Here is a 27883-nt window from a genome sequence, read left to right on the forward strand (position 1 = left end):
CACCACAGCATTCATATACAGTATGTATATAATTTGGCTCAGGGTCTTCCTTCAGGGAGGTGGTGGAGGGGAGCTTCAAGCCTTTTATTTCACCTGGTATTTGCACCATACATGGCAATGAAGAGGAAATTCATATTTGTCATTTCTGAACTCATGTTAACAATCAAAAGTCCTTTTCTGGGAACATCATTATTTTTGTTTCTGTTGGGTCAGGTTTTTAATTATTTATTAATTATTTAGTTAATAATCGTTTTACTGCTAGGTGGGCCAATTTGGGATGGAAATCCTGCCTATAAGTTTTAGATGTGCGGTAAAACCCATGCAAACTCTATAGGTTATATTTATAAATGATTCCCCTGTCAGTTAAGCTGTATTTTCATGCACAGATCATGTAAGATCACCGTCACTGGAAATGATCTTTCATGATCTATCCAGTGATAGATGAATGAACAGGCACTGTACACACCGCATTGTTCTGTTCCATGTAGAGGGTTGATGGGAGGACAAGTGAATGGCCCTTTGCTTTGCTCTCCTTCATAGGAGTTCACAGTGGTCATTCTAAATAGGTCATTCATCAATATGCTATAGGGGGTTGATGAATGATTTAGGGCGGCTGCTGTACACATGCAAATCTTGGGCAATAATCATCTAATGTGTGTACATAGCCTAAGGAATTTGACATGTATACAACAGTTTTTCAATGCTGTTAACAGATTCATGAAGAATGATCGGGAATGATTGCTATACAAGTCAAGGGAGGAGAGCACAGCAGGGTGCAGGCATATGCAGCCTATTTGCCACCTACTGGCCAATTATCAAGGAGCACAACAGTATAAAAGTAAATGCTATATCTAATGAATACACTACCAAATCTAGGTTAAATTGATGGAGGAATAATTTACAAATACACCCCTATGATAATGTTTTAGATGAGACTTGTACCTAGTACTGCATGGCAAGCGTGCTGGCCACCAAGCAGTCATACATAGGTTGTTCCCCAAATTTAGTGTTTCACCAAAAGAAAAAAAAGGTGAGGAATTAGATTATTGAGAACTTAAATATACAGGACCATATTTATAAATCAATATCAGAAGCATTACATATGTATATATTACAAAAGCTGTCCTCTGTATACAAGAATATAAATTTTTCCCAGACCCAAATTCATTAGAACAAAATTGGAAAATAATAAAGCAGAGAAAGGGGTTGCTATTTGCAAATATAAGTAATCTTTACTTATTTGAAAGGAAAATATAATAATTGATCAGAAATTAGTACTGTAAGAATCCGCCCAAATGGGAACTAGACAGATAATTACTAATGTCACCACAATCTAGGTGAAGGAGGTCTTGAGAGGGGAACGCAATCGTCTCAGTTTTCCAATGCGTTTCGCCATTTTAGGCTTCCTCAAGCGAGGTCATTCATATACCAGTTTACCCATCATTATTCCAATACTAACTTTACATATTACAACACTGTCTTATAATAATGGACAGACATTAAATGTGTATCGGTTTTAACAATTGTACAGAATGTATGGAAAATATTGTACTCAAAAATAGGATTTGTGACATAGTTGTTCAAAAGTGTTAGGAAAAGTGTTAGAGGCTCCAGAAAAAGAGTATGTTGATACTTGGTTTATAGTGTTTTTAGAAAGAAAAACCAGGTACTTTAGGGTCCAGGAGCCAGCCAAGGGAGTGGAGTCCAGGCTGAAAGGAGAGGGAATTGATCAGAAAGTGGCTGAGAGAGAACCAGAGTGGATTCCAGGCTGAGAGAGAGCCAGAGTGGATTCCTGGCTGAGTGAAAGCCAGAGTGGGTCCTAGGCTGACAGAGAGCCAGAGGGTTCCAAGCTGAGGGAGGGCTAGAGTGGATTCCAGGCTGATAGAGAGCCACAGTGGGTTCCAGGCTGAGAGAGAGATGGAGGGTTTCAGGCTGAGAGAGAGCTGGAGTGGATTCCAGGCTGAGAGAGAGCCAGAGTGTTCCAGGCTGAGTGAGACCCAGATGGTTCCAGACTGGGGGAGAGCCAGAGTGGGTTCCAGGCTGAGTGAGAGCCAGAGGGTTCCAGGCTGAAGAGCGAGCAAGAGTGTTCCAGGCCGAGAGAGAGACAGAGGGTCCTAAGAAAGCCAGAGGCCAAACAGTACTACAAAGGGCACCAAGTGAGGTAGCAAGATGCCCAGCCGTGCCACTGTTTATTATTTTTGTAGTGAAGCTGTGGAGTGTGCTGTAACACACTATGAAAACCAATATCAGTAAATATCCTCCTACTGGATACATTTTTAATATGTCTTGGTGCACTGGCTTACCACTAATTCTTAGTGACACCCAAACCACCTTACCAGAGCACTGTAGTGCATCCCTGTGTGCTGTGGTTCCTAAAAGCGCAGAATGCACATTGCTTTGAGTTAAATGAATGCAGCACCCTAACACATTGCATGTCAACACAAACAGGAACAGGCATTTGTGTTTGCTAAACCCCTTTGCACATCCATATTGGAAACCCATCTTACTTCATGGGGTTATTGGAAGTTTTTCTTTGCATGTGAATAATACAAAATTGCATTTATTTCTCTCCATTTAAAATACACTTTCAGTACACAAGATGGACAATGTACCTTGGGACTGATCTATCAAAGGTTGTGTTTAACGGACACAAAAAAGACTCCAGATTTGCATAATGTTTGCATAATGACTCAATTTCACAATATTAGATGCAATGACATAATATTTTTGATATCATAATGCTGGGTCATAAATTGACTCTGTGTCATTATGCTAACTAATGCAAATTGTGTCATTTTTGTTCTATATTTGTTTCTGAGCCGGGCGCACAATGAGATGACCCTCATCACAGAGGGCAGTAAAATAAAATACCTGAAATAAATGGTTTCATAAGACCACTAAGGGGTGAAATAATCATGAATTTTATCCGGAAATAACTGCCATATTTTTAGTTTTATATTAGCTTGGTGTGCTTTTAGTCAAATAGACTTACTGATAATTATTATATACTTAGATAATCTCATAATAGAGTGAAGGAAACTTTTTAAGGGTATATATTAGTGACTGATAGCTGAAATAAACATTATCCTGGATTTAATAAAACATTTGCAAAGCATTATCCAGTGCCTAATAGTAGAGAGAAGTGCCGGCTTATACTTAACAAATGGCAGTAACTGTGCATAGTATCTACAGCAGCCATTCTCAACCAGGGTTCCTCCACAGATTGCTAGGGGTTCCTAGCGGATGCTGGGGCCCACACCAACTAATAGAGCCCACTGCATGATCCTCTTGATACATTGTTTTTGAGGATAGTATTGTGGCCACCACTATAAGGGTATGTTCAAACTGGAGGTGAGCTTGCATTGCAGTTACTGCTTCCTTGTCCATGGGAACCCCTGCCTCTATGGAGATGCTCCTGCGGCTGCTCCATAGCCAATGAATAGGGGCAGCCAGCTGTCACATGTGCAGAAGCCGTTTCTCTAGGAACCAGCCTTCAGGTGCAAGTGTTCCAGCTACTGGCATGGTGTGAAGCCACATGGAATTGCCTCCATGGTAAAAATTGAAGAAAATCTGGTTTAGCGCCCTGGTGCACCACCTGTAGTCTTTTAGTACTTACTTCTGTGCACATTCAAATGAAATTAGAAAAATAATGCCATAGTGGGAACAAGCTTTGTAATCCCTTTTTTGCCAGTGTTTGCATCCAAAAATTGCATCCACATTTGAACTATTTAGCTTGTAAACCATCCTCAATTGTAATACTGGTGAACAAAAGCTGTGCTTCAATCCATATCCTGAATCAGTTTCCAAATCGGATGCCAAAATCATGCATCTCACAAAACACAAAACAATGAAAGCCAGGCTGTTGATCACAGACCACATACCAAATCAACTCCATCCTACCTAGTGATAGCAAAGTGTCCCCGATTCCTAAAGGTAGGACATTAGGTATAGATGAAGCACTAAGGGGAGTGGTTTATAGTTATAGTTTAACCTGCTTAAAATTTGCCTTCCCTGGTATCCCTCTCTGATGCTTATTACCAAGCTAATAACATTTTTAAATACATTTTTTTTACATACCTTACCTTTATTAATGTCATCACCAAGTCTCCGAGGCTTCCTATTCAATATAGACAGCTCATGGTTAGTGGGAAAGGGTTGGCAGGGTGCTGTACCTTGGTTCCTGAAAAACATAACAGCACACTGATTTCACCAAAATGCAAACAATGAGCTGATTGTTTCTTTCTCACTTGTCCATCCTTATTTATGGATATATGCACCCCTATAAAAAATCTAAAAAATGTACCTGTTAAAAAGTACTAATCTGCACTAAACCTTAATCCAGCCTCTAAATCAATGTTTCAGCATTAGACACTAATTATCTATCTGGCTATCTGTAGGGTGACATTCTTTCCAATAGCCAGGATTGTAAAATGCATTCTTCTTGCTGACCACCACACTAACGTACTGTGAGCTGTGGATGTAGTTATTATAGACCTGGAAGGTATTTTAAGGAATTCCCCTTTAAAAAGGTCTGGAAACACTACTCTAAATGATTCATTTCAAAAATATATCCAATATAAAGAAACAAAGTTGTTTTGGTAAATGTGCTCACTATGTCCCTATAGATTTGTATATCCTTAATGCTTGTGGCTACAATCAATGCTCCATTCAGAATGTCCTCATCTGTAGCCACTCCTCTGTGCTGTAGACTGCTGAGACTGCAAATGTAAACAGCCCCTTCCACAATGCAGAATCATAGGACACGTGTGAGATCGAGCACTTTTTTTAATATAGGAAAGCCCCCTGATGACACATGCCCGATCTTGGACATGTTCAGAAAGAGCAGTCCACAGCTTCCTGTTATGCAACCATCGGAAGAAGAAATTAAAACAGGAGGATTCCCAGAGCTGCATTAATCCCTGGGAACCTCTAGTGCCCCGGGCATCGTAGTCGAACTGCAGAGTTTATCTGCAGTTCAGTTACCACAGTCACGTGACCATGGGAACTTTGCGGTCACAGATGAGCTCCACTCATTCATTGATGAGCTCAGTGTGCGATCCCCGGGGCACAGGAGGTTAATTACCCTGACAGTGGGAACTAAACTGCAGATGCAGTTCCACTAATTAACCTCTAGTGCCCCGTGGATTGCACACTCTTCTCAATGCAGCCAAGGATGCAATCATTGATGAGCTTAGTGTGCAATCCCCGGGGCACTAGAGGTTGCAATATAAGTATCTCTTACAAATGATACATTTGTTACAGATACAAATGACAGATATTTGTAAGAGATACTTATATTACAACGTCAGGAGGTTCTCTGTGCTGGGCATCTTCTCAATGATTGCAGCTGTGGCTGCATTCATTGAGAAGAGTGTATGATCCCCGGGGCATTAGAGGTTAATTAACTGGGGATTGCAGAGGATTTCCAGGGCTGCATCATACTGCACTTGAAATCATTCTGTTTGGCGAGAACTCGACCTCTCGGCGAATCAGAAGGCGTTCTCGCTTACATTTTCGGTAAGTGGGAAAGGTCCAATTCGTTGCGAGAACGAACTTAATATTCTCACTCCGCTCATCCCTACTAAGGAGGCTGCGCTTTCCCATGTGTCTTTACAGCTGCAGTGGTTATGACAGTGAAAAGTGAAAGAGACCTCCCCAAATTAAAACTTTTTTTTTTTTGTTATTTAAAAAGGACAGACATCTTTTTCTATAATGTTACCACTGTCATGATGGGTTTGCTTTAATTCCTAATGTGAGGACTGTGACACTTTAATCAGAAGATAATTTAAAAGCACACAATTACCAAACAAAGGAATTTCCATGGGATATCATTGCACAAAGTGGAAACCATCTAAATGCACTGATAACATGTCCTTGATTCCCAACAGCGCATTGTTTGTTTTGTTTCAATCGTCTTCATTTTATTTCCCCTAAGGATCCATCTTTCACCTTTTCTCCTGTTGTCAGAATTCATTATATCATCTGTTGATGTTTTTTCTTCGTCCTATCCTTGTATACTAAGATATAGTTATCTCTACTAATCCCTCGTATGATGATCAGTCTGCTCCCAGCACTTTCTATGTTTGAAGAGGCTTCATCAAATGGATGCTGATGGCCATACAATGTACAAACATAGGTCCTTGTACCTGTATGAGAAGGCTCTGAAAGACGAAGTCATTTCCTAACTAACAGTAACGTGCTGATTTTTAGTTTGGGGCTGTGAAGTTTAGGTGTACAGCAAAAATGTCTCTTTTTAATTTGAGATAGAAAAGGGAAGGGTTAAAGCCCTTTTTTGGTTGCTGTGTGTGTGTTCCATTGGGAGATTTCCCTTCACTTCCTGCCCTGTGATCACAAAAGGGAAATCTCTCCAAAGTAATGGGAAATCCCCTATTAGACATAGCAATAGTTACCCTCGTCTCTTGGTCTGGCAACATTAGATTGCAGTGATTTTCTGTAGGTGACATTGATCACTTTGACAAATAGAAAGGGTGAATCTACTCAACAGACATAGGAGGCAATAGAAATTTGGGAGAAGTTTTAACACTTTCCTTGTTTCTCTAAAACCAAAATGTTTGGCTATACATACATTTTCTTTGCCCGTTCACTTGTTTGGATGTGATATCATACCTGTAATGTGGTGCCATTCAATCTGAACAGCATCTTTTTCTCCTTCACTGGTGCAGTGCTGGATGTAGCTTCTGATGTCAGGGGGCAGGACAAAACAATAGCAATCAATGGCTGTGATGTTGACAACAAAATCCATGCTTCTAGCATTAGCTAAACAGGAAATGACATCACTTTTGTTTACAACTACCAGCATGGTTTGTAGAGGCTGTAGGCTGTAGGCCGTAGCGATCAGATCTTTGTATCTGTACATCCTAGGTGGCTCAGTTCTTTTTTAATGCACTTTTTTGGGCAACACAAAAATAATTTTGCATGAAAGAGATATAGATCTTATAGATATCCTGTAAAGTAAATGATAGGATCTGATTTCCATGAAGGTTGCAGCCCTTATGCCTGGATTATTTAACTATGAATTATTACTAACCTACACTAGTGGCCCATCTTTAGTTACTAAAGTTACTTTTTGTAAGATTTAGCAGCATGGTTTTACCATTGAGCCACGACTTTCTTAGTAAGGGATCAGATAGGTGAGGAGCTGCAGTGTTTGCCTTGGGATCAACCGCAGTCTCAACTTCTCCCATTCAAGCGAATAGGAGAGGTTAGGAAGCTTTTTTTGCACTCTGCTAGAACACATGTTGCTTATGGCCAGTAGGTGTTGCTTCAAGAATTCCTCCATGGCAGCAGTGCAAAAAACAATGAGGTTTTGCCTTCCAACCGCAGAGCAGTGGTTTGGTGTTTGCCCCGTAGTGAAAACTGCACAGTTTTGCTTAGTTTAAAATATTGATTTCAAAAAATGAATCTGTAATGAGGTTATCCTATAATTTGTCATATTGTATGATTTCAGCACCACGGACAGCAATATATTCATATTTATTTTGCCTGGATTGAGGACACCGGGGTGCATATGCATTAACTTCAGGTCCTTTAGAAAGGAGGCAGTAATGTTATTCAGTCTATCCTGATGTGGTAACATTTTGCACCCTCCATATAGTCATTAATAAAGTTGACAGGAATTAGAGTAGATGATGATTACCAATAGATTTAGGCAGGGGCAAATCAGTACCCATTGCTTTAATTTTCAAACAAACCTGCCATATTTGGAAATAGGTTTACAGAATGGTGACCTCCTCCTAAAAATCCTAGATGACTGACTGTAATAGAACCAAATTTATTCATTCTTAAAATAGGTCACACCGGTGTAGAAGACGATTTAAAATTAATAATATTTTTTTATACTCCACCCACATTTAGACCAACTACCACCTATCTCTAGAATTCCCATAATTCATCTGCTCATCACAGCTAATTTAAACATCATAGGGCTATGGAAAACACTAGATCCTTTCTCTGATCTCTTTGGATAATATTTATATATATATATATATATATATATATATTGAACAAGTACTTCTGGAACAAATCTGATCCTGGAGCTGCTTTGTATTACCTTCTGTGTGAATGAATTTCAGTCTCTATTTCATGTGATTTTTATAGTATAACTCACTGCCTGTTATAAAACTAAAACAAATTTGGCCCAATGATTGACAGGCATGAAGAGCATGAAAACTGGTACTGAAATGCATGCAGTGTGTTATCTAATCTACTGTCTACTAAGGTTGTTTATAGATTTTTTATCCAACTTCCAAAAACACTTGACATAAAAATTGTACACCTATTTTTTCTATTTAGGAAAAACTGGGTCCCATCCTATGTTGTGCTTTCTGAGCAGAAAATTGAATTCTACAAGGATGCCAAAGACCTGACAGCAAACTTGGTGAGTAATTTGTGCACGCTTCAGCAATAATAATGCAACAGAGTATAGGTTAATCCACCCACCATAGGTTAATCCTTTAATGGCTTTAGTCTTTCTTTAAAGAGGACCTGTAATCTAACACAAAATAATTTAGCACTCATTTATTTCTGTGCAAGCAAAAAAGACATATCATATCAATGGCAAATTATATATATTATATATAGATATAGAGAAACTTGAGACACCCAAAATGCGTCAGTTTGCCGTTAGGAAAATTGTATGCTACTGTAAACCATAAAAAAGGTTGCAAACAGAAACAGCCTGTCTTCAAACTTTTTGAATTTGGTCAATATCAAACCTTGATGGTTTTTTAGGATGACAAATATACAAAGGTTTTAAAGACCTCATAGAAACACCATATTCTGAATACTGTCATATAAACGTAAGGAGAATGTAGAACTTTATCGGTGCACAACCCGACTTTATATTATTTGTTGTACAGGAACTTGTTACAATAAAATATAAATAATATAAATATTATTACACTGCTGTCCTTAAAACAAAAAACTTTGTCTAATTCACAATTGCATGAGTAACAAATCATTACTATCCATTGGATCCTTAATTAAATTCCTATGTTTGTAGAAATATATATGGATGACTCAGAGTCATCATAATAATATGGTTTTGGTAAATGATATATGGTAATATGGTTAATTATATTACCCATATAATATGGTTAAAACCATATTATATTGTTCTTATTTTTAACTTGACGCATTTTGGAATATACTACAAACAAAGGTATCTAAATGTGATATGTAACAATTAATGATATACAACAAAAAAAAACATTTTTTTCCAAACTTATAATTATCTAGAAAAGAAAGTCCAGTCATGCGACAGGGAAACAATCAAATCATTTTTGTTTTTTACTTGTAAAGTTTAATTGTACACAAACCTGGTTTACAGTACTCTATTTCTGACGCATTTGTCCCAGGCATCGTCTGATTGAATAAAACACGTCACACTGTGTTATGGGTTAACTATCTTTTAACTAAACCTATTACAAGTTTACATTTTGCATCAGTGGGTTAAAAAACACCAAGCTTTTTTACTTCTTGAAGAGTCTGGTAATCAAAATAAAGAGGTCACTTTTTTTAATATTCCATGCATTTTGTACAGATTGTTGTTGAAGGAGTGAGGCTGATTGGTAAGGGTGATAGAACTAGGTACACCTAGGGTGACTCTATTCCACTGCACCCACCAAGAGATTTACCAAGCCAGTGGATGTCTTCCACTATGGGCATCCATTTAATAAAATAACATGAATTTTCTATGGACTGGCCCTTTAACATAAGATCCCTCTATATAACTGTTTTTCACAAACTATCTCTTTAGATTATATCAGCTGTAGCTGATGCAATTTCTAGCCTTAGCATCAACTGCAAAATCCATTTTGTACTTTTTTTTCCATTCTGCCGGAGGTAAGGCTATTGATCATCACTTTCAGAGATGTGACGAGTAAGTTGTTTAGACAAATTTACCATGTACTCTCATAGCCCTAAATATAATGTTGTTAAAGTTTACAAACCTCTGCATGGCAGAAAAGGGAGAGCCAGTCAGTGAGAGGATGATAGCGTAGCAAGAACGGAGACATTTGTGACAGAACCCTATTGTGAAGGCTACCCAAGGCTGGATGAGACCTGCCATACCTTATTGGCATGACGGCTGCCCGGGAAGGTGGTTTTACAAGCCGAAGTCACTTAGAATAAGCCATGTCCTCTTTTGGCAGGTGACAAAGATCACTTTAGTCCCTGCTGCCAAGAGTATCTGTCATAACATATCTCTTTTTAATAAAAGAAGAAAAGATTAAAAACACAGCAGAAAAGAAAATGATATTTCTTTATTTGTCGCTGACACAAAAAGGGGGCCGGGTTGTCAGAACAGAACTTTTGTTGAAATGAACATCAGCCAAGCCTTTTGCTGCTCCTGGGAAACAAATGCAGAAGTTGCTTTGTGAGCCAATCAGAAAAGTTTCAAATGTTGGAGACCTAATATTTTTAATTCATTTGAAAGTTAGTGCACATTGCAAATTATGTAGGGGGGGCATCAGTTGCTCCCCATTTACGCTTCTTTCTGACCAGATTCCACCTTCAGCACAGTGAAGTTTGATATTGCTGGTCGACCATAATAAGGAAAGCACAGTGCATTTTTTAAAGTACCGTATTTGGGACCATAAGACGCTCCGGACTATAAGACGCACCAGGTTTTCCGCACAAGGGAAAACAAGAAAAAAAAAATTGATTTGATTTCCCCTGAGATCCAGCGTGCGGCACTTGTGCCCGCCCAGAAGGCGCGCCGATCGGCATTCATCAAATCAATCGGCGCCGCCTTCGTGGGCGGGCACAAGTGCCGCACGCTGGATCACAGAACAGCACAGAGGAGGAACACAGACACTGGCTGCTGTCAGCCTCTGTCTGTTTTCCTCCTGTGTTCCCCTGAGATCCAGCGTGCGGCACTTGTGCCCGCCCATGAAGGCGGCGCCGATCGGCATTCATCAAATCAATCGGCGCCGCCTTCGTGGGCGGGCACAAGTGCCGCACGCTGGAACACAGACAGAGGCAGAGATCGGCGCAGCCGGGGACCGGCGGGGACACAGGTAGGTAAAAAAATATGCCCCTGTACCTCTGCATTCGGACCATAAGACGCACCCTGATTTTCCCCCCACTTTAGGAGGAAAAAAAGTGCGTCTTATGGTCCGAAAAATACGGTACCTAAAACTGTAACAGAAAAATAATTAAGGGTAAAATGATAACATATCAACAGAAATATGCGTATATTAGAGCCCTACAGAAAAGGGTATCTAAGACTGCATGACTGCCTAATGCTGAATGAATACCCACAGCTGGATGGGACCTTCCATACTTTAAATTGGTCCTAGCATCAGATATATTTTTCATGTTTAAGCTCATCTTCAGGCAAAAAAGTACTATAAGTCAAATGTAAATTTGTAACTTTACTTCCAGCAAATGTTCCTTATGTTCAAACTGGTAGTGGAAAGAGATATGGCTTCCAGTGACACTCACCTTACCAGTCACTTTGTTGCCCACACATCTGTGCTGCTTCTTAAGCTTTTAAACATTTTACAACAGGGAGCAGATGACAGTACTGAATTGCACCTCCTAACTAGGAGGTTTGCCACTATACCAATCAACTACCATCACATATCCCAACCGCCATCCCCCCGTCCCCTTTTCACCAATAACCAAACACTGTATTCGGGAAATGGCCTCTTGGGCTGCTTAATTGTCAAAATCCCCCTGCCCCTTGTTATGTTATGCACAAATGAACAACATAATAATAATTTAAAATCAACATAATATTAACATCATTATACCATAATCACAACGCCATTCCCACTTAACAACACTAATAACAAATAATAATGGTAAACAACAAAACATCATTATATACCCTGCAGCATTCCCTGATTGTATATCCTCCTCAAGAGGTTACCAAACCATGTTGCTTTTAGGGGCGGGGGGAGGGGGGATCTGCATCACCTGTATGTTATTGCTCCCAGCCGCAATATACTCCACCTGCTCGGGAACCTCGGGAATTAACACCTTACATGCAGCCCCCCTTTTCAACCACTACCAAATAAAACCACTTTACTTTACCTTAAAGAGGAACTAAACTCAAAACTCAAACTTACCTTACCTTCAATCACGCAGGGCAAACCAATCACTTCGGGGTATCCTGCATCGTGTCCCGCGTTGTCCTGGCAACGGTCCCGGAGCCGGCACTCCAGGCGCCACCATCTTCGTCTTCTCTTCCGTGTTCTTTATCCTATGTCACCCGACCCAGGCACAAGATCGGGTGACGTAAGATTAAAAAAAAATTTGACTCTTTGCGCAAAAAGGCTCCTTCTGGGCATTCCAGAGATGCTCGGGCATGCGCAGAAGAAGCGCCCAAGAGCCTACCAGGATGCCCGACTTTCCAGGGAGGCATTGGGCTCCCATTCATTCTCCACTGCCTAGGTGGCCGAGGATTAGGGGGCAGTGCTGCACTCCCTTAAAAAAGGGTGTTGCACCTAAAAAAAAAAACAAACAAACAACAGAATTTTTACATACATAAAAGGGTTGTCTACCTTTTTATGTAAAGTGAAAATTCAGAGTTTAGGTACGCTAAATGCCACACCTGAGTTGACCCCCCACTGTTTCTCCACAATCCCACTGATGCCCTTCCAGGACCTCAACCGTCCCTTCATTGAAAAAGAAAAAACCCTTTAATCTCCCACAACTCCCTCCATCCACCCTTTTTTAAAGATCGACAGGAGGTCAAGTCTCTTCTATTGGTATCTAAACTGACTACTTCCAGTCTGACCCTCATTTATCACCTTTTTTACCCCTCTCCTAACACTTCAAACTCTCCAAATCCCTCTTTTCTCCCTAATGGCCTGACTCACCCCTTTTTCTACTCTTACCCCTTCTTGTCCAGACTCCCCATAGCACTAGGTAATGTGGCCCCTTCACTTACTCGTCTCCCCCTTTCCAGCTCCAGGTGTTACTTTTTCAATGGGTGACCGCATTTGAGAATCACCCAAAAGAAGTGGTTGAGGAGAATGAGGAGGCAGTAGCTGTACTACAACCTAACCACCAGTCTACATATTATTCACCAATGCCTCACCACCTCACAGTCTAAACCTAAATGTTAATGGTAATTGTTTCTCTTCAGAAAATTGTTGCAATGGTCAACAGTGGAAACAAGAATAGCACCAAACATACAATTCTAATATTTTACAACTGCATATGATTGCTGATTTGTAACATTTCATTAAAATGGAACTCCATGCACAATGTAATGTTTAGACATGTAAAAGAAGTGTCACATGATGTGGTAAAGGTGGTATATTCATGTGCACCAGCCTTTTTGTTTCCTGTTAACGTTCTTTTTCTAGCACTAACTATCCCATATTCTCTCAGTTAACTGCCCATTCTGACAGTACAGCCATTTTCACAGCTAGGTTGACCACTGCCCCACCCCTGAAGAACCATTAGGCTATAGTTACATAAGAAACCCAGATCGAGGCCTGGATGATAACTGTTAGGCATGGTAACAACTGCCATTTACAAAGTCTAAATTACGTTCCAGCCCCTTGTGAACAAATATAACTTTGCAAACTTGGCGAGCGGCGCACAGCTAAAGTTGAGTTCCAAACCTGAACACAACCCCTATTCAGCAAAGAGAAATAAAGCCTAAGTCTATGTATTTTTCAGAACCTAAAAAGTGAAATTATAAAATCTGCTTTATTAGCTATAGACCTGATGTATTACAAAATGGTCCCATAGTCAATCATTTTTGAATTCATCGAATTAACATTTTCTGCAGTTGACTTTATCAGCACAAACAAAACTGTAGCCGCTGCTTGTTAGGAAATTGACGTTGGTTGCTCAGTGCATGATGAATTAATGATGGGGATATTTTCCTAAACTTGAACATTGGCATATCTCCTGAAAAACATTTATTTAAGCAGTGCTGTCTCATCTAATGTCTCTTTGTCCACGCTACTGTGTGTAGTAGCAAATGAACAATAAAAATTTAACAATGGTAAAAAATAAAGCTTCATTAGGGATCCTGTACTGGATATTTATGGATGAACAGGATTATTCTTCCCCTATAAAGATTTATAATAAAATAGGACTACATATACATGCTTTGTTACAAATTAGATTTGGAGAGTGACTTCCTTGTTAAATACTTCCACATTCTGATTTCTTTTTTATCTTGTTTTATTTTAAAGTCATTTTTTCACCACACATTCATCATTTTATTTGTTATAAGGTTTTAGTGTTTTATTTATATCCATGTGTAAATCGACATTTGAGTAATACAACTATTGATTTATTGTTTTTAGAAATCAGGCACAAAGGCAGAGTGTATAGACCTCTGTGGGGCAACTATTGAGTGGACAAGTGAGAAATCTAGTCGTAAGAATGTGTTCCAGGTAAGTTAAAACTTTTTTTGATCTTTCATCCGGTTTAAATCTGTGCATCTGTGTTGTATCAACTCCTCAGTTATCTCACAGAAGAGGTGTGTGTAAATGGTGCATTTTTTTTACGAGTGCACAAGTCTTTTACTAGAGATTTATGTATTATGCACAGTTTTTTACAGATGCGTGAAATCTCAAATTTTGAATACCAGTTGAATACATTGGAGTCAAAAAAGCCAGAGTTAAGATGGGATTCTTTGGTGTAATGGGCCTAATGTTAAATCCTTGGCAAACGGCTAAAAACAAAATCTGTTTTATTAACCAAAGGATTAATATTTTTGCTCATCCAGGTCGGAGATCTATAGAATTTTGTAATACAACACAGATCTGTCTGGCAGTCAAGGAGACCTGATTTTTCTCTGAGGCAATTAAGAAACATTTAGAGGTCTTATCCCTGCCATGGTATGTGACTGGGCAGAGAAAGGAAAAGCAGCAGATAGTTGTGAATGTGTTCCAGGTAGGTTAAACATGTTCATCACCTGGTTTAAATCTGTGCATGTTGTAATAATGTATTGTAGTACAGGTAAGGTACAAGGTGCCAGCCATTGGGAGCCATGTAGGATCAGGTCCCAAAGTAGGTCTGAACCTGACTTAAGTACCCTATCTGCTCGATTATATATATACCACTCCTCACACTTCCTAAAATAATTGCTGTGTTTAAATTACTGTTAAGTTTTACTGGTGGCCTCCTTTAACAAATGCTTAAAACAAGTCATATAAAATCTCTGAGCACTTGGCTCTCCTAGCTATAAAAGCCAAGTAATAAAAATGGGTTAGATCTCCTCTGTTGCTCAACATCTAACATCATGATCCCAAAAGAACAAGTACAAGATAGTGGAAAGAAGATTTTCTAACCATCAGGAGACATTTAAAGCTGTTCTCTACTCAGGTATTAAAAATACAAATGTTTGCAGTATTCATTATTATATCCATAAATCTGCAAGCAGCATATCATCCACGAGGCAAACCTAGAAAGGAACCTGGAGCATGAAAATGTCCAGGGGGCTCAGCTACAACCTTCAACTCCAACAGCAAACTACAGAAATAGTGCAATTTGTTAAAGTTGTGTATCATCATGATAAACAGAAGAAGATGGCTGTTTGCAGTTGGGGTCTTTTGGGATCACATTGGTGTAAACAATGCAAATAGGGAGGCTTTTTTGTGCCTACCAATTCCTTATCAATGTCAACTGAAGGCATAAGGGGGCCAAGCTGTAGAAGAGTTTGGGGCCCATTCTTCCTTAATCCACCCTGGGCAATGTAGACACCTGAATTTGACATGGTATTATCCTCCTTATGCGAGGATGATACATGCAAGGGTCCAAATAATTCTGCTGCAATGGAAAGGAGCAGAATGACAGCGAGATATCGTTATCTGTCTGCTGATTTTATTTATTGTCCAGTCACAGACTAGGGGAGGGACAAGACCCATAAGTGTTATTTAACTGCCACAGAGAAACAAAACAGAGGTCTACATAGCTGTGCTATGTATTATATAGCAGTATGTGGCATTATATAGGTCAGCTGATATAATATACATATATACATTTTTTCTTTTGCATTTAGCTGTTTGACTGGAGTTCAAAACCATTTTGTGCACTGACAACAGACAGATCAATTGAAGATTGCACTTTATTGGTTTTTTTGGGTCACTGCAGCAAATAACTTTTCTGTAATACATACAGGCCAATATCTTAACAAACTTCTTAAAACTGTGAATATTAGAACCTGTTTTCAACGAACTTATAACGATTTTTAAGCAAGGAGCTAATTGGTGCCCATTTACAGTAATTAAATAATACATGGCTTTGTTTTGGCCCTCTCTGCATTATTTGCTATTATATCATTATTATAGTATTTTTTAATTTGTAAAGTAATAAAAAAAATCCCATTACAATTACCTTGCTTAGTAAGATCAATGTTTTAGAACGTTGTGTCCTTTGCTAGCATTTGGTCAAGACTTTCGCGCCTGCAGCTTAATACGGCAATCAAGCATTGTGTTATTTTTATTTTATTTTTTTCTTATTTATTTATTTTTTTTGTTTCATTACCTACAAAGTAATAAAAGGCCACACAGTGAAACGAGCTAATAATTAGCCTTGCTGATGTGTTCCCTTATAAATGTCAGTAAAGATTCCGTTGTTGAAATTAGCCCTGAGTTTTCAATTTAAGACTATGAATAATTGATTATATATGGAAAATGACCACTGAATGATTTGGATAAGGAGGGAATCGGTGAAACGAAATTATACCTGTTAGCGATGTTTACATTTAAAATCCATTATATCGCTGAGGAGATATTAATTATAGGGGCATAATGAGACAGAGTGCAGGTGCATTTGCATCCAAATGTATTACGTTGTTGCGGCGTCGGCTTAATAATATAGAGGATCTATTGCTTATTATTTTCTGTTAAATTAGCACGGGCGCACAAATGCTAAGGTGAAGCAGGGAATGTTGGGTACAACATATTGAAAAATAGACAAAGGAAACAATTGCGTTCCCTTTAAAGGCAATTACGAGTCTGTTTTCTCCCATCAAATAAGGGTAGGAGCTTCCATCACAGACCTTGGCAAACGAACGATGATTTATGGAACGATTGCAAGTATTTTTTGGGTTTTTTTTTTTTTTACTAAGTGCACTTTGGTGTTTAGACTAAAATTTAAGGGGTTGAGGATTAAAAGGATTACAGTTTAATCTTAAATAATCCTGGCTGTCATTTACATGGAAATGGTGGTAATAACGACGTAAGTTATCGTGTCACTCGGCAGATTAGATTGTTGTTATCCAGTGATTACCTCTCCCGAAGAGGATTTAAGAGGGAAGTCCTCTCAATTTTTTAATTTGTATATTTATAGCCGTGAAATGGTAATTGGTTAATCCTGAAGATTTTTATTGAAGGTATACTATGGTGTATTGTCAATAAAGATTTTAAGTTATTACAGATTTACTTTAGGCATTAGGTAATAAAGAAGTAAATGTATATCCAGCCACTAAAAGCTGTTCACAAATGAAAGCGATTTAGAAAGTTGTTTTTGGTGTTTTTGATTTGTAGCTTTCTTTAAAATAATACCTAACGGTCCTGCCATGATGTTGCTTGTTCAGGCACTTTTGTTATAATGGGGATATTCCCAATTGGAGTTGATTCCAACCAGGGTTTTAGTTATTCTAAATGTGGATCAGATCTTGGGGCTTAGCTCTGCATGTTTGGAATACTTTGGATTTTTTAAACCAGATTTTATCATGGGCTTGGAACCTTCCTGGATAGGAAATGTGAATCTGAAATTCAACTTGCAAAGGAAGGTAAGGGACAAAAAGGATGTAGCCTCCTTCTTTTCAAAACCTGCCTGCCCCAAACAAGGCCCAGCTATTCTTACCAGAATTGGTTTAGAGTTTGCCAGTTCCAAGAACTACTAGGGGCCATTCACTAGCTGTCACAAGGTACATACATGGCCTGTTGTGACTTCTGTACTATTATTAATTTTTTGTGTTCATATAGCAACAACATAATAAACAGCACTTTACAAAGTCCATAATCATATCACTAACTGTACCTTAGAGGGCTCACAAGCTAATGTCCCTACCACATTCATATGTTCCTAATAGCTTAAGCCCAGTTTTAAGGGAAGCCATTTAACCTAACTGCATGGTTTTTGGATGTGTGAAGAAACCAGAGTGCCTAAAGAAAAAAGCACACAAACACAGGGGTAACATACAAACTCCTTGCAGATAGTGCCATGGCTGAGACTGGAACCTGAGACCTAGTGCTGCAAAGGCAACCACTAAGCCAACCATGTAAGACCCATTTGCACTAATTACATCCCAGGCACAGCTATTTTTTATTTCCATCTAACTTCATAACACACCACGGTGCTGTTGAGTAAGTCCAGCTTTTGCCTACCTCACTTGATAGAGAATTTGTTGTTTTTAGTCAGGTCTAAACTTATCTATAAACAATCCAAAACTTCTAAGCTAAGCTTTGTAGGAAGCAGAGCCCTCCGACGTAATGTGCAAATATGGTGGCTCATTGCTCATACATTTTTACAAAACATACACAGAAATCTAATAAATTTAGGCATTAACACTCATTAATAGGATTATTTACATTAACCTACATTAATGTAGTCACATTTAGTTATACACATAAAATGACTATACAGCTTCTCCTTATTATATTTATATTTCTGCTTCCTGTTGGAAGAAACACAGAAAGTGAAACATTTCCCATCAGGCACAACATTTTGAATTGAAGAGTAAGAGTTCTAAGGTCTTTTTTACCTTCTGTTAACTTGGCATGGAGCCACTTATTACTGCTGCTTAAGGAAAAAAACATGTTAAAATTAACTGCAGGATAATATATAAAAATATATACAGTTATGTACTAATGAAAACAACAAAATATTTAAACGCAACTTGAGCAAAAGTTTACAGGTTACAAAGACAGTTAATGCAGAGAACATTCGAATGCCTCATGGAATTAGGAAGAAATGTTTGTCCCTGTTGGAGCAACTTGAACTAGAGTTTATAAAGTTTTTTTTGCCTTCCTCTGGATCAACTATGCATATATGGTTTTATCTGGGATATACTGGTTTGTAGTAAGCTTACTTTCTAGTGGATGAACTTGATTGACTTTTTTAACCTGACAAACTAAATTAACTAATTTAACTAATGTAACTTTGTAAAACATTTATTATGACAAGGTATGTTTGGACAAAATGGAACAAACTGCCCAAGAAGTGTCTGTATGATGACATAGTCTAAAATAAATATATGTAAGACCTAAAGTGTATAAGGTCACTTACTAGCCTAGGTGAACGTATCTTACAATCCACATGTTTCCTACACTAGGCTAAGAATATTAATCTTAAAAAGTGGTATTTTAGCCAATGAAATTTGGAAGTTACAGTCACATGAATAAATAATGGTCGTTATAATACTTTTAAAGCTTTGAATCTATGATGAGCTGATCAACATTGGAAAATGGACAAGCGGAAACAGCGGAAAATTTGAATCTAATTGGTTTCTGTGGTTTGTAAAGCTAACTTGGGTTCGAAAGTTTGTAGATACTTTCATTATAAATTGTAGAAGAGGAAAAAAAAAGAAATAATATATTTCAGAGTTCAGTCTTCTGTAGTTTAAAAAACGGAAGACAAAATGAAGACAGAAATCTAGCAGCCTTCTCTAATAGTTATTGGAGCAGCTATAAATGGATTACCATAAAAAATTCTGAATGCTCAATATTTTCTGCTCCCTAAACCTCATAAAAGCTTCGGCTGCACCAAATTCCTTGCAGATTTTTTTTTTGTCATATCTTCTTCCTTAGTCGTGTCTCAGCTGTTTGCTTTCTCTGAATTCAATAAATCTGACAGGTCACCAGGGAAGATTCCTGCATTGTATGTGACCCTATTGTACATTTGTCCCCTGGAAGGACAGCGCTCAAGGTCCTCCAACAAATGATCTTGGCATAATCAACTGATACCTTGCAGGGAAATATTTGTTGTTTTAGTGTCGGATAAATTTAACACATCACATTAACTGACAAAACAAAGCTCTGCTTTTTCCTGCAGTTTAGAGAAAAATCACATATAACGATAGCAGTCTTGCTTTTGTTGTTTCTTGGAACGGAGAAGTTCAGTTGGAGTTTTTGTCCAGGTAGAAAAAGTGCACACAGTAGGATGAGGCGTCAAACTGCTAACAATCAATTTATATTTGAAGCAGGCAGTGTTTACATAAGAAAGCAAAATGTTAAAATAAATTGTGGACTTTCCATAAAATTCTAGTCCCTCTTTTATAGGAATGTGGACCTTCTGTCCCGTTCCACCAAATATTAGCTTTGTACTTTCCACAGTCTTTCCTCAAGCTAGATCTTTGCATTTGATGGTGGAATGACAGGGGCATAACTTAGCTCCAGTAGGGGGCAGAACATAAAGCTCAAATCCAGTTTCTGTAAAACATTTGAAATCAATTTGCTCAAAAAATTTTCGGAAGTTAAATACTCGCTTTTTCTTAGTACTCTCCCCATTAAAACGTCCATTGACATCCATTGAAAACATCCAATGCCCATTGGTGTTGAAACCGATAGTTGTTTTACCCACTCCATAAAGACAACAGCATGATTCACACACCTCCTTGCTTGTGTTATCAAGATCACCTGGGGCAACATTACTGCATTTATTTGAAAAAAAAGGAAGGACTGCCAGAAGGAAGAAAAAGAAAAGAAAGGGGTTTACCAAACTAATAGAAACATATGTAGGAATTTGGGAAGTGGAGGAAGATGCTGAACCTGGACATGGATTTTAGGCTTGACTTTAGCAAAAGTCCAGGCCATAGCATGGGCAAGTCTAACCCGAACCTAGACTCTAAAGGCTTCTAGAGGCACAGAAAAAAAAAGGTAGAAGACACCTTCATTTTAGCACTATTTTAACATATAGATAGGTGATCTTATGTTGGAACATCATAGGAGTCTGCTCCAGTAGTTATTTATCACCGTACTTATTTCAGTATCATATCTTGTGTTTATCTTAGTCTAACCTCTTTTAGAAACCGATCCATTTACATAGGATTATTCATCCTACCTCTGGCTATAAATCCTGACTTATAAATCAAGCCTTAATTTAAGCCAAAGAATGGTATATTCTCTATGAAATGGCAGCCATTACTGCTCATTTACTCTCATGCACTGAATAGCCATTAATGGGCGATAATGGATAGTGCACTTTACTGAGTGCACCAGCAAACCATAATTTATCACACTGAAGATTTATGTTTTGTGCTTCTAAGCTTTGCTGATCGGGGTGGAGAACAACTGGAGTTCTTATGCAGCTAGGGGAACGATGGCTTATGTATTCCAATAATGATATTGACAGAATACTTTTGTTTGAGAAGTAAAAGAGCCCCATGATTCATCCAACCCAAAGGGGATAGTTAGAGCCAGATGGTTTCTTTTTTTTACCGATATTGGGCAGATTTCTCATTAGTGACAGGGAATATCTCCTAAGTGAAGAAAAATCACTGCTTTCTTCATTGAGAGATTTCCCTTTTATTGCCGTAGCAGAGACAATCCTAACAGTTTGTGTTTTCTATCATTTTTTTCTTTGGTGAAGGGGAGAGGGAATAGACATTAGAAACCCCCAGGAGTTCTAAAGGTATCCTAAACTTTACAAAACTACTTTGAACTAGAGCAACACTTTGAATGTGATACTTTTGGAGTTTTAAAGTGTTAATATGATTGTAATCCTGTCCTGTCCTGAGAAATGCTAAGTTAATAGACAACACTGGGCTTACAGGGCACCCAGGAGTGCTTTGGTGCCTGGAGAATTCCCCCCATCCCACATGCTCTAGCCCATTTGTCAGACCTGTGGGAGGGATCCAGCAGGCCCACCCACTAAAATCTACCTGCTTAAAAGTGGAAAGGGTCTTGAAAAATACTAGACCAGTCAACAATACTAATACAGTGAGATCCTGCACAGAAATTTCCCATTGTAATATTACACAGATCTGAAAGAATTACACCAACGCACACCAAGATTTAGGTAAGAATGCATATTTGTCTCCTGTATTCAGACAATATTTCCTTATGTAGAAGTTCGGCCTTGAACTTTCTTCCTGTTTATTGTTCAGTGCCTATGAACCATTGTGCAGATTTCCTATTGATACTTGTCTAAGATACAAAAAGAAGGCAGTGAACAAGTTTCCAAAATTAGCATAACGTCCTTTTGGAAAGTGGCCACCAAAACAAATGGTCTCATTCGACAAATTCTATTCATCTCCAGTCCAGTCACAAAAACAGTTGCATACAATTTGGATTTCCCATCACTTTTTCCTCCTAACCATAGTTATCAAGACAAATAGAAAATCTACCCAGGAAGACACAGACAGCAATTAAAACCAAACGGGCCCAATATTGCTAAGTACTTTTGCATGGCACTGCATTGATTTTCCAGCATGCAAGTAAGCCCCTGAAATGAAGGGATTGTGTAAAAAAAGGCTTTATAAAGTTCCTCACATTTTTATGCAATCTTTTTGTTCAACCCAGTGAATTAAAGCTGAAAGTCTGCAGTTCAACTGCATCTGAGTTGTTCCATTTAAAATTTATTGTGGTATTGTACAAATCCAAAATTAGAAAAAAGTTGTCTCTGTCTAAATATTTATGGACCTAACTGTACACACACATGCTAGATTATTGTGATTGTCTAGGGTAAAAATCTAGGATGTGTACAGCGCCCCCTGATGTTCAGCAATCTGTCCTGGCTGATCAATGAATGACTGAGCTGGGTCTAAGGAGGAGGATGCAGCGGGGTGTCACTCGCTCATCCTCCCCCCTACCTTCTCCATAGAACTGAACTGTATTGTATGTACAGTGCTTGTTCATTCTAGCATTGATGGAAATGATCAGAAAAGATTCTTTCCAGCTACATTATTCTAACATGTGTACAGGACTTTAGTGTAATAGCTCCTGCCATGTCTTCATACACCAATAGTAGGAGGAGAATTATACAGCTGACAATTTTACATGCAGTACAATTTTAGCTTGTAAACTGTAGCTAATCTTAAAGTTAAAGTTCTTCTTCGAGAAGCTACATTTGCTGCCTGAATTGTACTTTTTTTTCTTTATGTAAAGTTCTTTATTTATGTGACCTATAAAACTCCTTGTAAAAGGCAGAGCATATGTACACATGTCCTGAAACACGTGCCTTTTGTGAAATTATACGAATCATTTGGTTTTTGACAGTGACAGCGGAGCTTTTGCAGAAAACCGCAGATGTTGTTTGTCCATCTGAAATAAAAATATTTATTTTGAGCCACAGGCAAGTTCTTTGTTTCAGAAAATAGATCACAACTGCAGTTAATGCTTAATGTGCATATGAAGCAATACTGTCAAGGATGGCAGCTGAGAGGGAAGCTGAGCCAAATTCATTTCAAGACCATCGCAAGTAGCGGAAAATAAAGGAGAAACTTAAAAAAAAAAAACTTGACTCTGAACGCTGATTCCTATTGATTCCACCTAATATAATGGTTTATTTTTCTTGAATGTGATTTTGTTATTTTTCAAATTATCTTAATTTTGGCTACATTTTTTGTTTGTGGCTTCTTGCACACTGCTGCCATCTAGTGGACAGCTAAATAAAGCCAATACGTGGAGAAAGTTCCCAAATTGTTCAGCATTTCTGTCCAGGTTTTCGTCTTTATTTTCATCAAATTGCTAGCTGGAAGACAGCAGAAATTTTTTTTTGAAAACGTGATTTTTGGCTTTACCAGGTTGCTTTGCGCTGCTAGGTGCTTTGTATATTTAAATTTTTATATTTATATTTTTTTCTTACACACCCTGCCACAACAAGACATCTTTGGCCCCTAGCTCTAAAATATGTGAACTCCTTACACATATATATTTATATATATTAGTGTATACATTAGGACAGGTTAATCTAGAAGCAGCCACCTCGTTTTTAATTATTATTATAATTATTATCATAATCATTGTGACTACCATATGGAGCAGCTGAATTTTTGCATGCATGGATTTTTTATGGATTGAAATAATAAATAAATCTAAATAAATAAATCTAATTTATGACCCTTTTATGAACTCTGAGCAGGTATAAAAGACATGCCAGACACAGATTAATGCAGTTTTATTTTTGTATTTGATTTTTTGATTAAAGGTGTAAATGGCAACAAAAGTTGAATTTCTGTTTTAATCTTTTACTAACACTTTTTACTAAGTGTGCCTGAAATTCTGAAAAAAATGCTGCAAACATCCTTAGCATTTGTAAGTCATAGTCAATTGGTGTCCATTAAAGGGAGCAGAACACTGAACCATTTTCAGTGGTGATAACCCAAAACCAAGATGAAAAGCAACTCAAGAAACAGCATTGCTTTTTAGTATTATTTTGTATCTTTATATTACTGGCATTTTCTTCAGTGTTTTCAGTGAGTCCATAGTCTCTAATTGTGCTTAAAAGGATCTAACTATTTTACTTTATAGCTCCTTTTACTACTGTGATAGTGTATTGTCAGCTTATTTGCGAAAGGCAATAAATGTATTTGTATGTTTTTAAGATGTAGGATGAAGCTGTCAGAGAAAAGCCAGATGCAAATCTATAGAGAGAATTTAAAATCCATGCAGACCGCATCTTGGCTGAGATTTGAACCTTGGACCCTAATGCTCCAAGACAAGAGTGCTAGCCATAAAGCTACAACAAATTTAATGTGTTTAGGAGAAACTGTAATAATAAAAAATACTGAAAAGATTGAATTGTACGTATGTCTTTTCAATTTAAAACCAAAGGTGATTGTTATATTGTTTTATTCTGTTCTACAACACTGTGGCCATGTTGCATATAAGGGGTTTGCTGTCATCTATATTATTTTCATCCTTCAGTGCTAAGATTTCAATCTTCTTACTCACCACAATGAAGGGGCAGGTGACATTTCTCATCACTGAGGAATGTGCAGCCTTTTCTAGTGTTGGGAACTGAGACGGCATTGATTGCTCTAATAGGCGATTTAAAGCACCTGTTTACAGTCTGGAATATCTGTCCATCTACGTTATGTGAAACTTCTCTCTTTATCTGTTCAGATGATGAATAGAGAAGGCTGGAGATTTGGAGATTTAAATTATTTTATAACTAATGCTGTGTAGACGGCATTGGAAATATGTTTAAAGTGTTAAAATAGTTAATTCAAACTAATTAAATAAATTGAAGTGTAAACATTTTCAATGAACTTCTCATGTTTGGTTTGGTAAAAATAATTTTGAAAATATTTTAATGCTGTCCTCAGTCCTCTGTGCACTTATTTTAAGGTTATCGTATGGAGCCTGATTAGCCCTTTTCATTTTGGACTGCACAATCCCTATGTTGTGGTGATGTGGTCAGTAGCAGTAGTAGAAGATAGCTAGGCTATCTATTCTCTTCCTTTGTTCAATCTTTGCACCTAATCTTGATCTTGGCTAGGCCAAGATTAGGTAACTCCTGGACAATCGTGCGGGGATTCATTTAGTCCTGGTGGCCACAGGGGAAAGCAGGATGCACCGGGTAGCTACCAGCGGTAAGCTGTGCATGTAGCTGAGACAGGTGAGTATGTTCTATTATGAAAAGGACATTGCATGACAATCCCAAACCTTGTAAAACAATGTTCTTTAACTTTGAATTTTTTTCTGAGTGAATAGAAGGGGTTAAATAGCCTTTCATTCTCACTTCCTGTTTTGGAAGCTTGGTTGGAGTTGGACTTTTCAGGGTGTGGAATAAAGGACATCATAACTACACAGGATAATTTAGAATTTTTTGATTATTGTCTTGTTATTGGGTCTGAAATAGAAACCACTTTACTACTTTAGCAATAAGGCCCAGTGGTCAGAGGTGAACAACAGTCCCAATGGCCAAGCCTCTAGTCCAGGAGGGCACCTGTTCACACAGGTATTAACAAGAGTGCACAGTTTCTAAGGTCCTCCAAAACCACATGGAGCTGCCCAGTGCAGTTACCTTCAGCTTCACTCCTTACTCCAAGACAGAGACCCTTACTACTAGCCCATTTATTTTATTTGCAGCAGGCATAGTAGTGGAAGGATGCCACCTCCAAACATGGCAACCATAAAATGTGTTTGTTTTGGCAAACTTTTGGCACCAGTGACAAGGCAGATCAAGGGGCATATAGTAGTATTTGTTTCAATACTTATAATTAGCCTTTTAAGCCAAACTCGAGCCCGATTGTTTTTTTTAAATGGAATGGAATATAGGATGACTCCATCAGTCCCCAAGATGGAAAGACATACATTGAAAAAAAACCTAACCGTTGTTCTAGCTATCTTTTCCCTAATATATGTATCCCCTTTGAAGAGGTATTCCATAACTTTCAGCCCCATCTAACACTAAGAAACAATTCTATGGCCCATTCTATCCAAATCTAAATCACAAGTTTAGGATAGAATTGGACTATAAAGAGCACAGACAATGCACACTGCCTCACTAGATGACTCCTATTATATGCAGAAACAGAATCATTTCACTATCTGATCTACATCTGAATTACATTGTAACTGACACCTATGTCTGGCTGGTATAAATACAGGTGCAGCTGTACGCACTGCTCACTGTGCTGCAAATGAAATAAATACAATTTATGCTTGAAAGTCCTTTAGATTAAATCCGACCTGTTTTTCCCTGATGCTGATTTTTGCTATTTGTTATTTGTTTGTGATTCTCTGCTCTGCGGTGCATGGAATATTGCTCCATAAATCGGACACGTCTCTGACAATGATGTCTCATCTTACTGGAAATAATCTGTTTAGTTAAGGACAATAAGCTTAATTTAGAAGGTAATTATGTCAACTAAAACAATTCTCTTCCACACATTACCTGGGCATGATTGGATCGCACTACCTCACGCCTCATTTCATATCAGCTGCGTACAGGTTAACCAGTCATAATTGAGGTGCTGTGAAAGGGATTATTGTTGGAATTGGTTCTCTTCCCGCCTCCACTTCATCAGAAATATTCTGTTTATACAGAAAAAATGCATCAATTTATACATAACCATACCTAACCGTGACATTGCTACAGAATACAGCAGACTATGAGACTGTTAGAGAATCCATCAGACCAGCCTGTATTGCCTTTTTTACATGGGGGTATCCTTGAAATATCTTTCAGGTCTTCAGGGAACCCCTGTTTTAAATACAATATCCACAACTCACAGTACTTGGTGGTAAATGGGAAGCGTTTCTTTTAGATTGCTGGCCAGTGGGAAGAATGTCACTCTTCAGCCAAAAAAGATCATTGGTGCCAAATAAACTGACCTGAGAGAAACCAATTATTCCAGGAATGTTTAGCAACCACTGGAGAAAGATGAAAAACACTGCATTAGACCAAACGACTGTTATAGCGTTCAGCACACTATATGGCTTCTATTGGGTACAACAGCCTATAAGACTTTGTGGGTTTGGGACCACATTTAGTACAGAACATCATAGTCCTGATTTTGAAACCAGAAGGCAGTGAGTTTGCCATGGGATGGAGCACACCTTGAACCTGCTATAGGGTCCATTAGTTTGGAAAGGTGCTTTGGGTTCATGCAGTTTATGGGTCTCATTTATAAAAGCTCTTCAAGGCTGGAGAGGATACACTTTCATCAGTGAAGCTGGGTTATCCAACAAAGCTGGAATAGATTTCCTAAAATCATTTGCTAGCAAATGATTTGAATCTTGGACCAGACTCATTCCAGGTTTGCTTGATCACCCAGCTTCACTGATGAAAGTGTATCCTCTCCAGCCTTGGAGAGCTTTAATAAATCAGGCCATATGAGTCTTCTATGGGAACCAGGAAACCAAGTGATGGCTATGTAGTCTAGCAAATTATGAGATGTCTATGTGTGCCCTGTAGACTGTGAAATGCTCTATGGGGTCTGTTGTACTACTAACCCTTTATGTTTCAAATGACCGTAATATATTTTTAG

At 38.2% G+C, this 27883-nt stretch overlaps 1 protein-coding gene across 2 annotated transcripts in view; it reads left to right on the forward strand.

Annotated features, from left to right (window-relative positions):
* ARHGAP15 (Rho GTPase activating protein 15) overlaps positions 1-27883 on the forward strand; it is a 309490-nt gene that overhangs the window by 40733 nt on the left and 240874 nt on the right. For both annotated transcript variants that reach the window (XM_072418118.1, XM_072418119.1), the window contains exons 6-7: positions 8314-8398; positions 14298-14387. In XM_072418118.1, coding sequence (XP_072274219.1) covers positions 8314-8398; positions 14298-14387 — 175 coding nt within the window. The remainder of the gene's footprint in view (positions 1-8313; positions 8399-14297; positions 14388-27883) is intronic.

The sequence above is a fragment of the Pyxicephalus adspersus genome, chromosome 7, assembly GCF_032062135.1.
Source record: "Pyxicephalus adspersus chromosome 7, UCB_Pads_2.0, whole genome shotgun sequence".
In the NCBI taxonomy this organism is placed as follows: domain Eukaryota; kingdom Metazoa; phylum Chordata; class Amphibia; order Anura; family Pyxicephalidae; genus Pyxicephalus; species Pyxicephalus adspersus.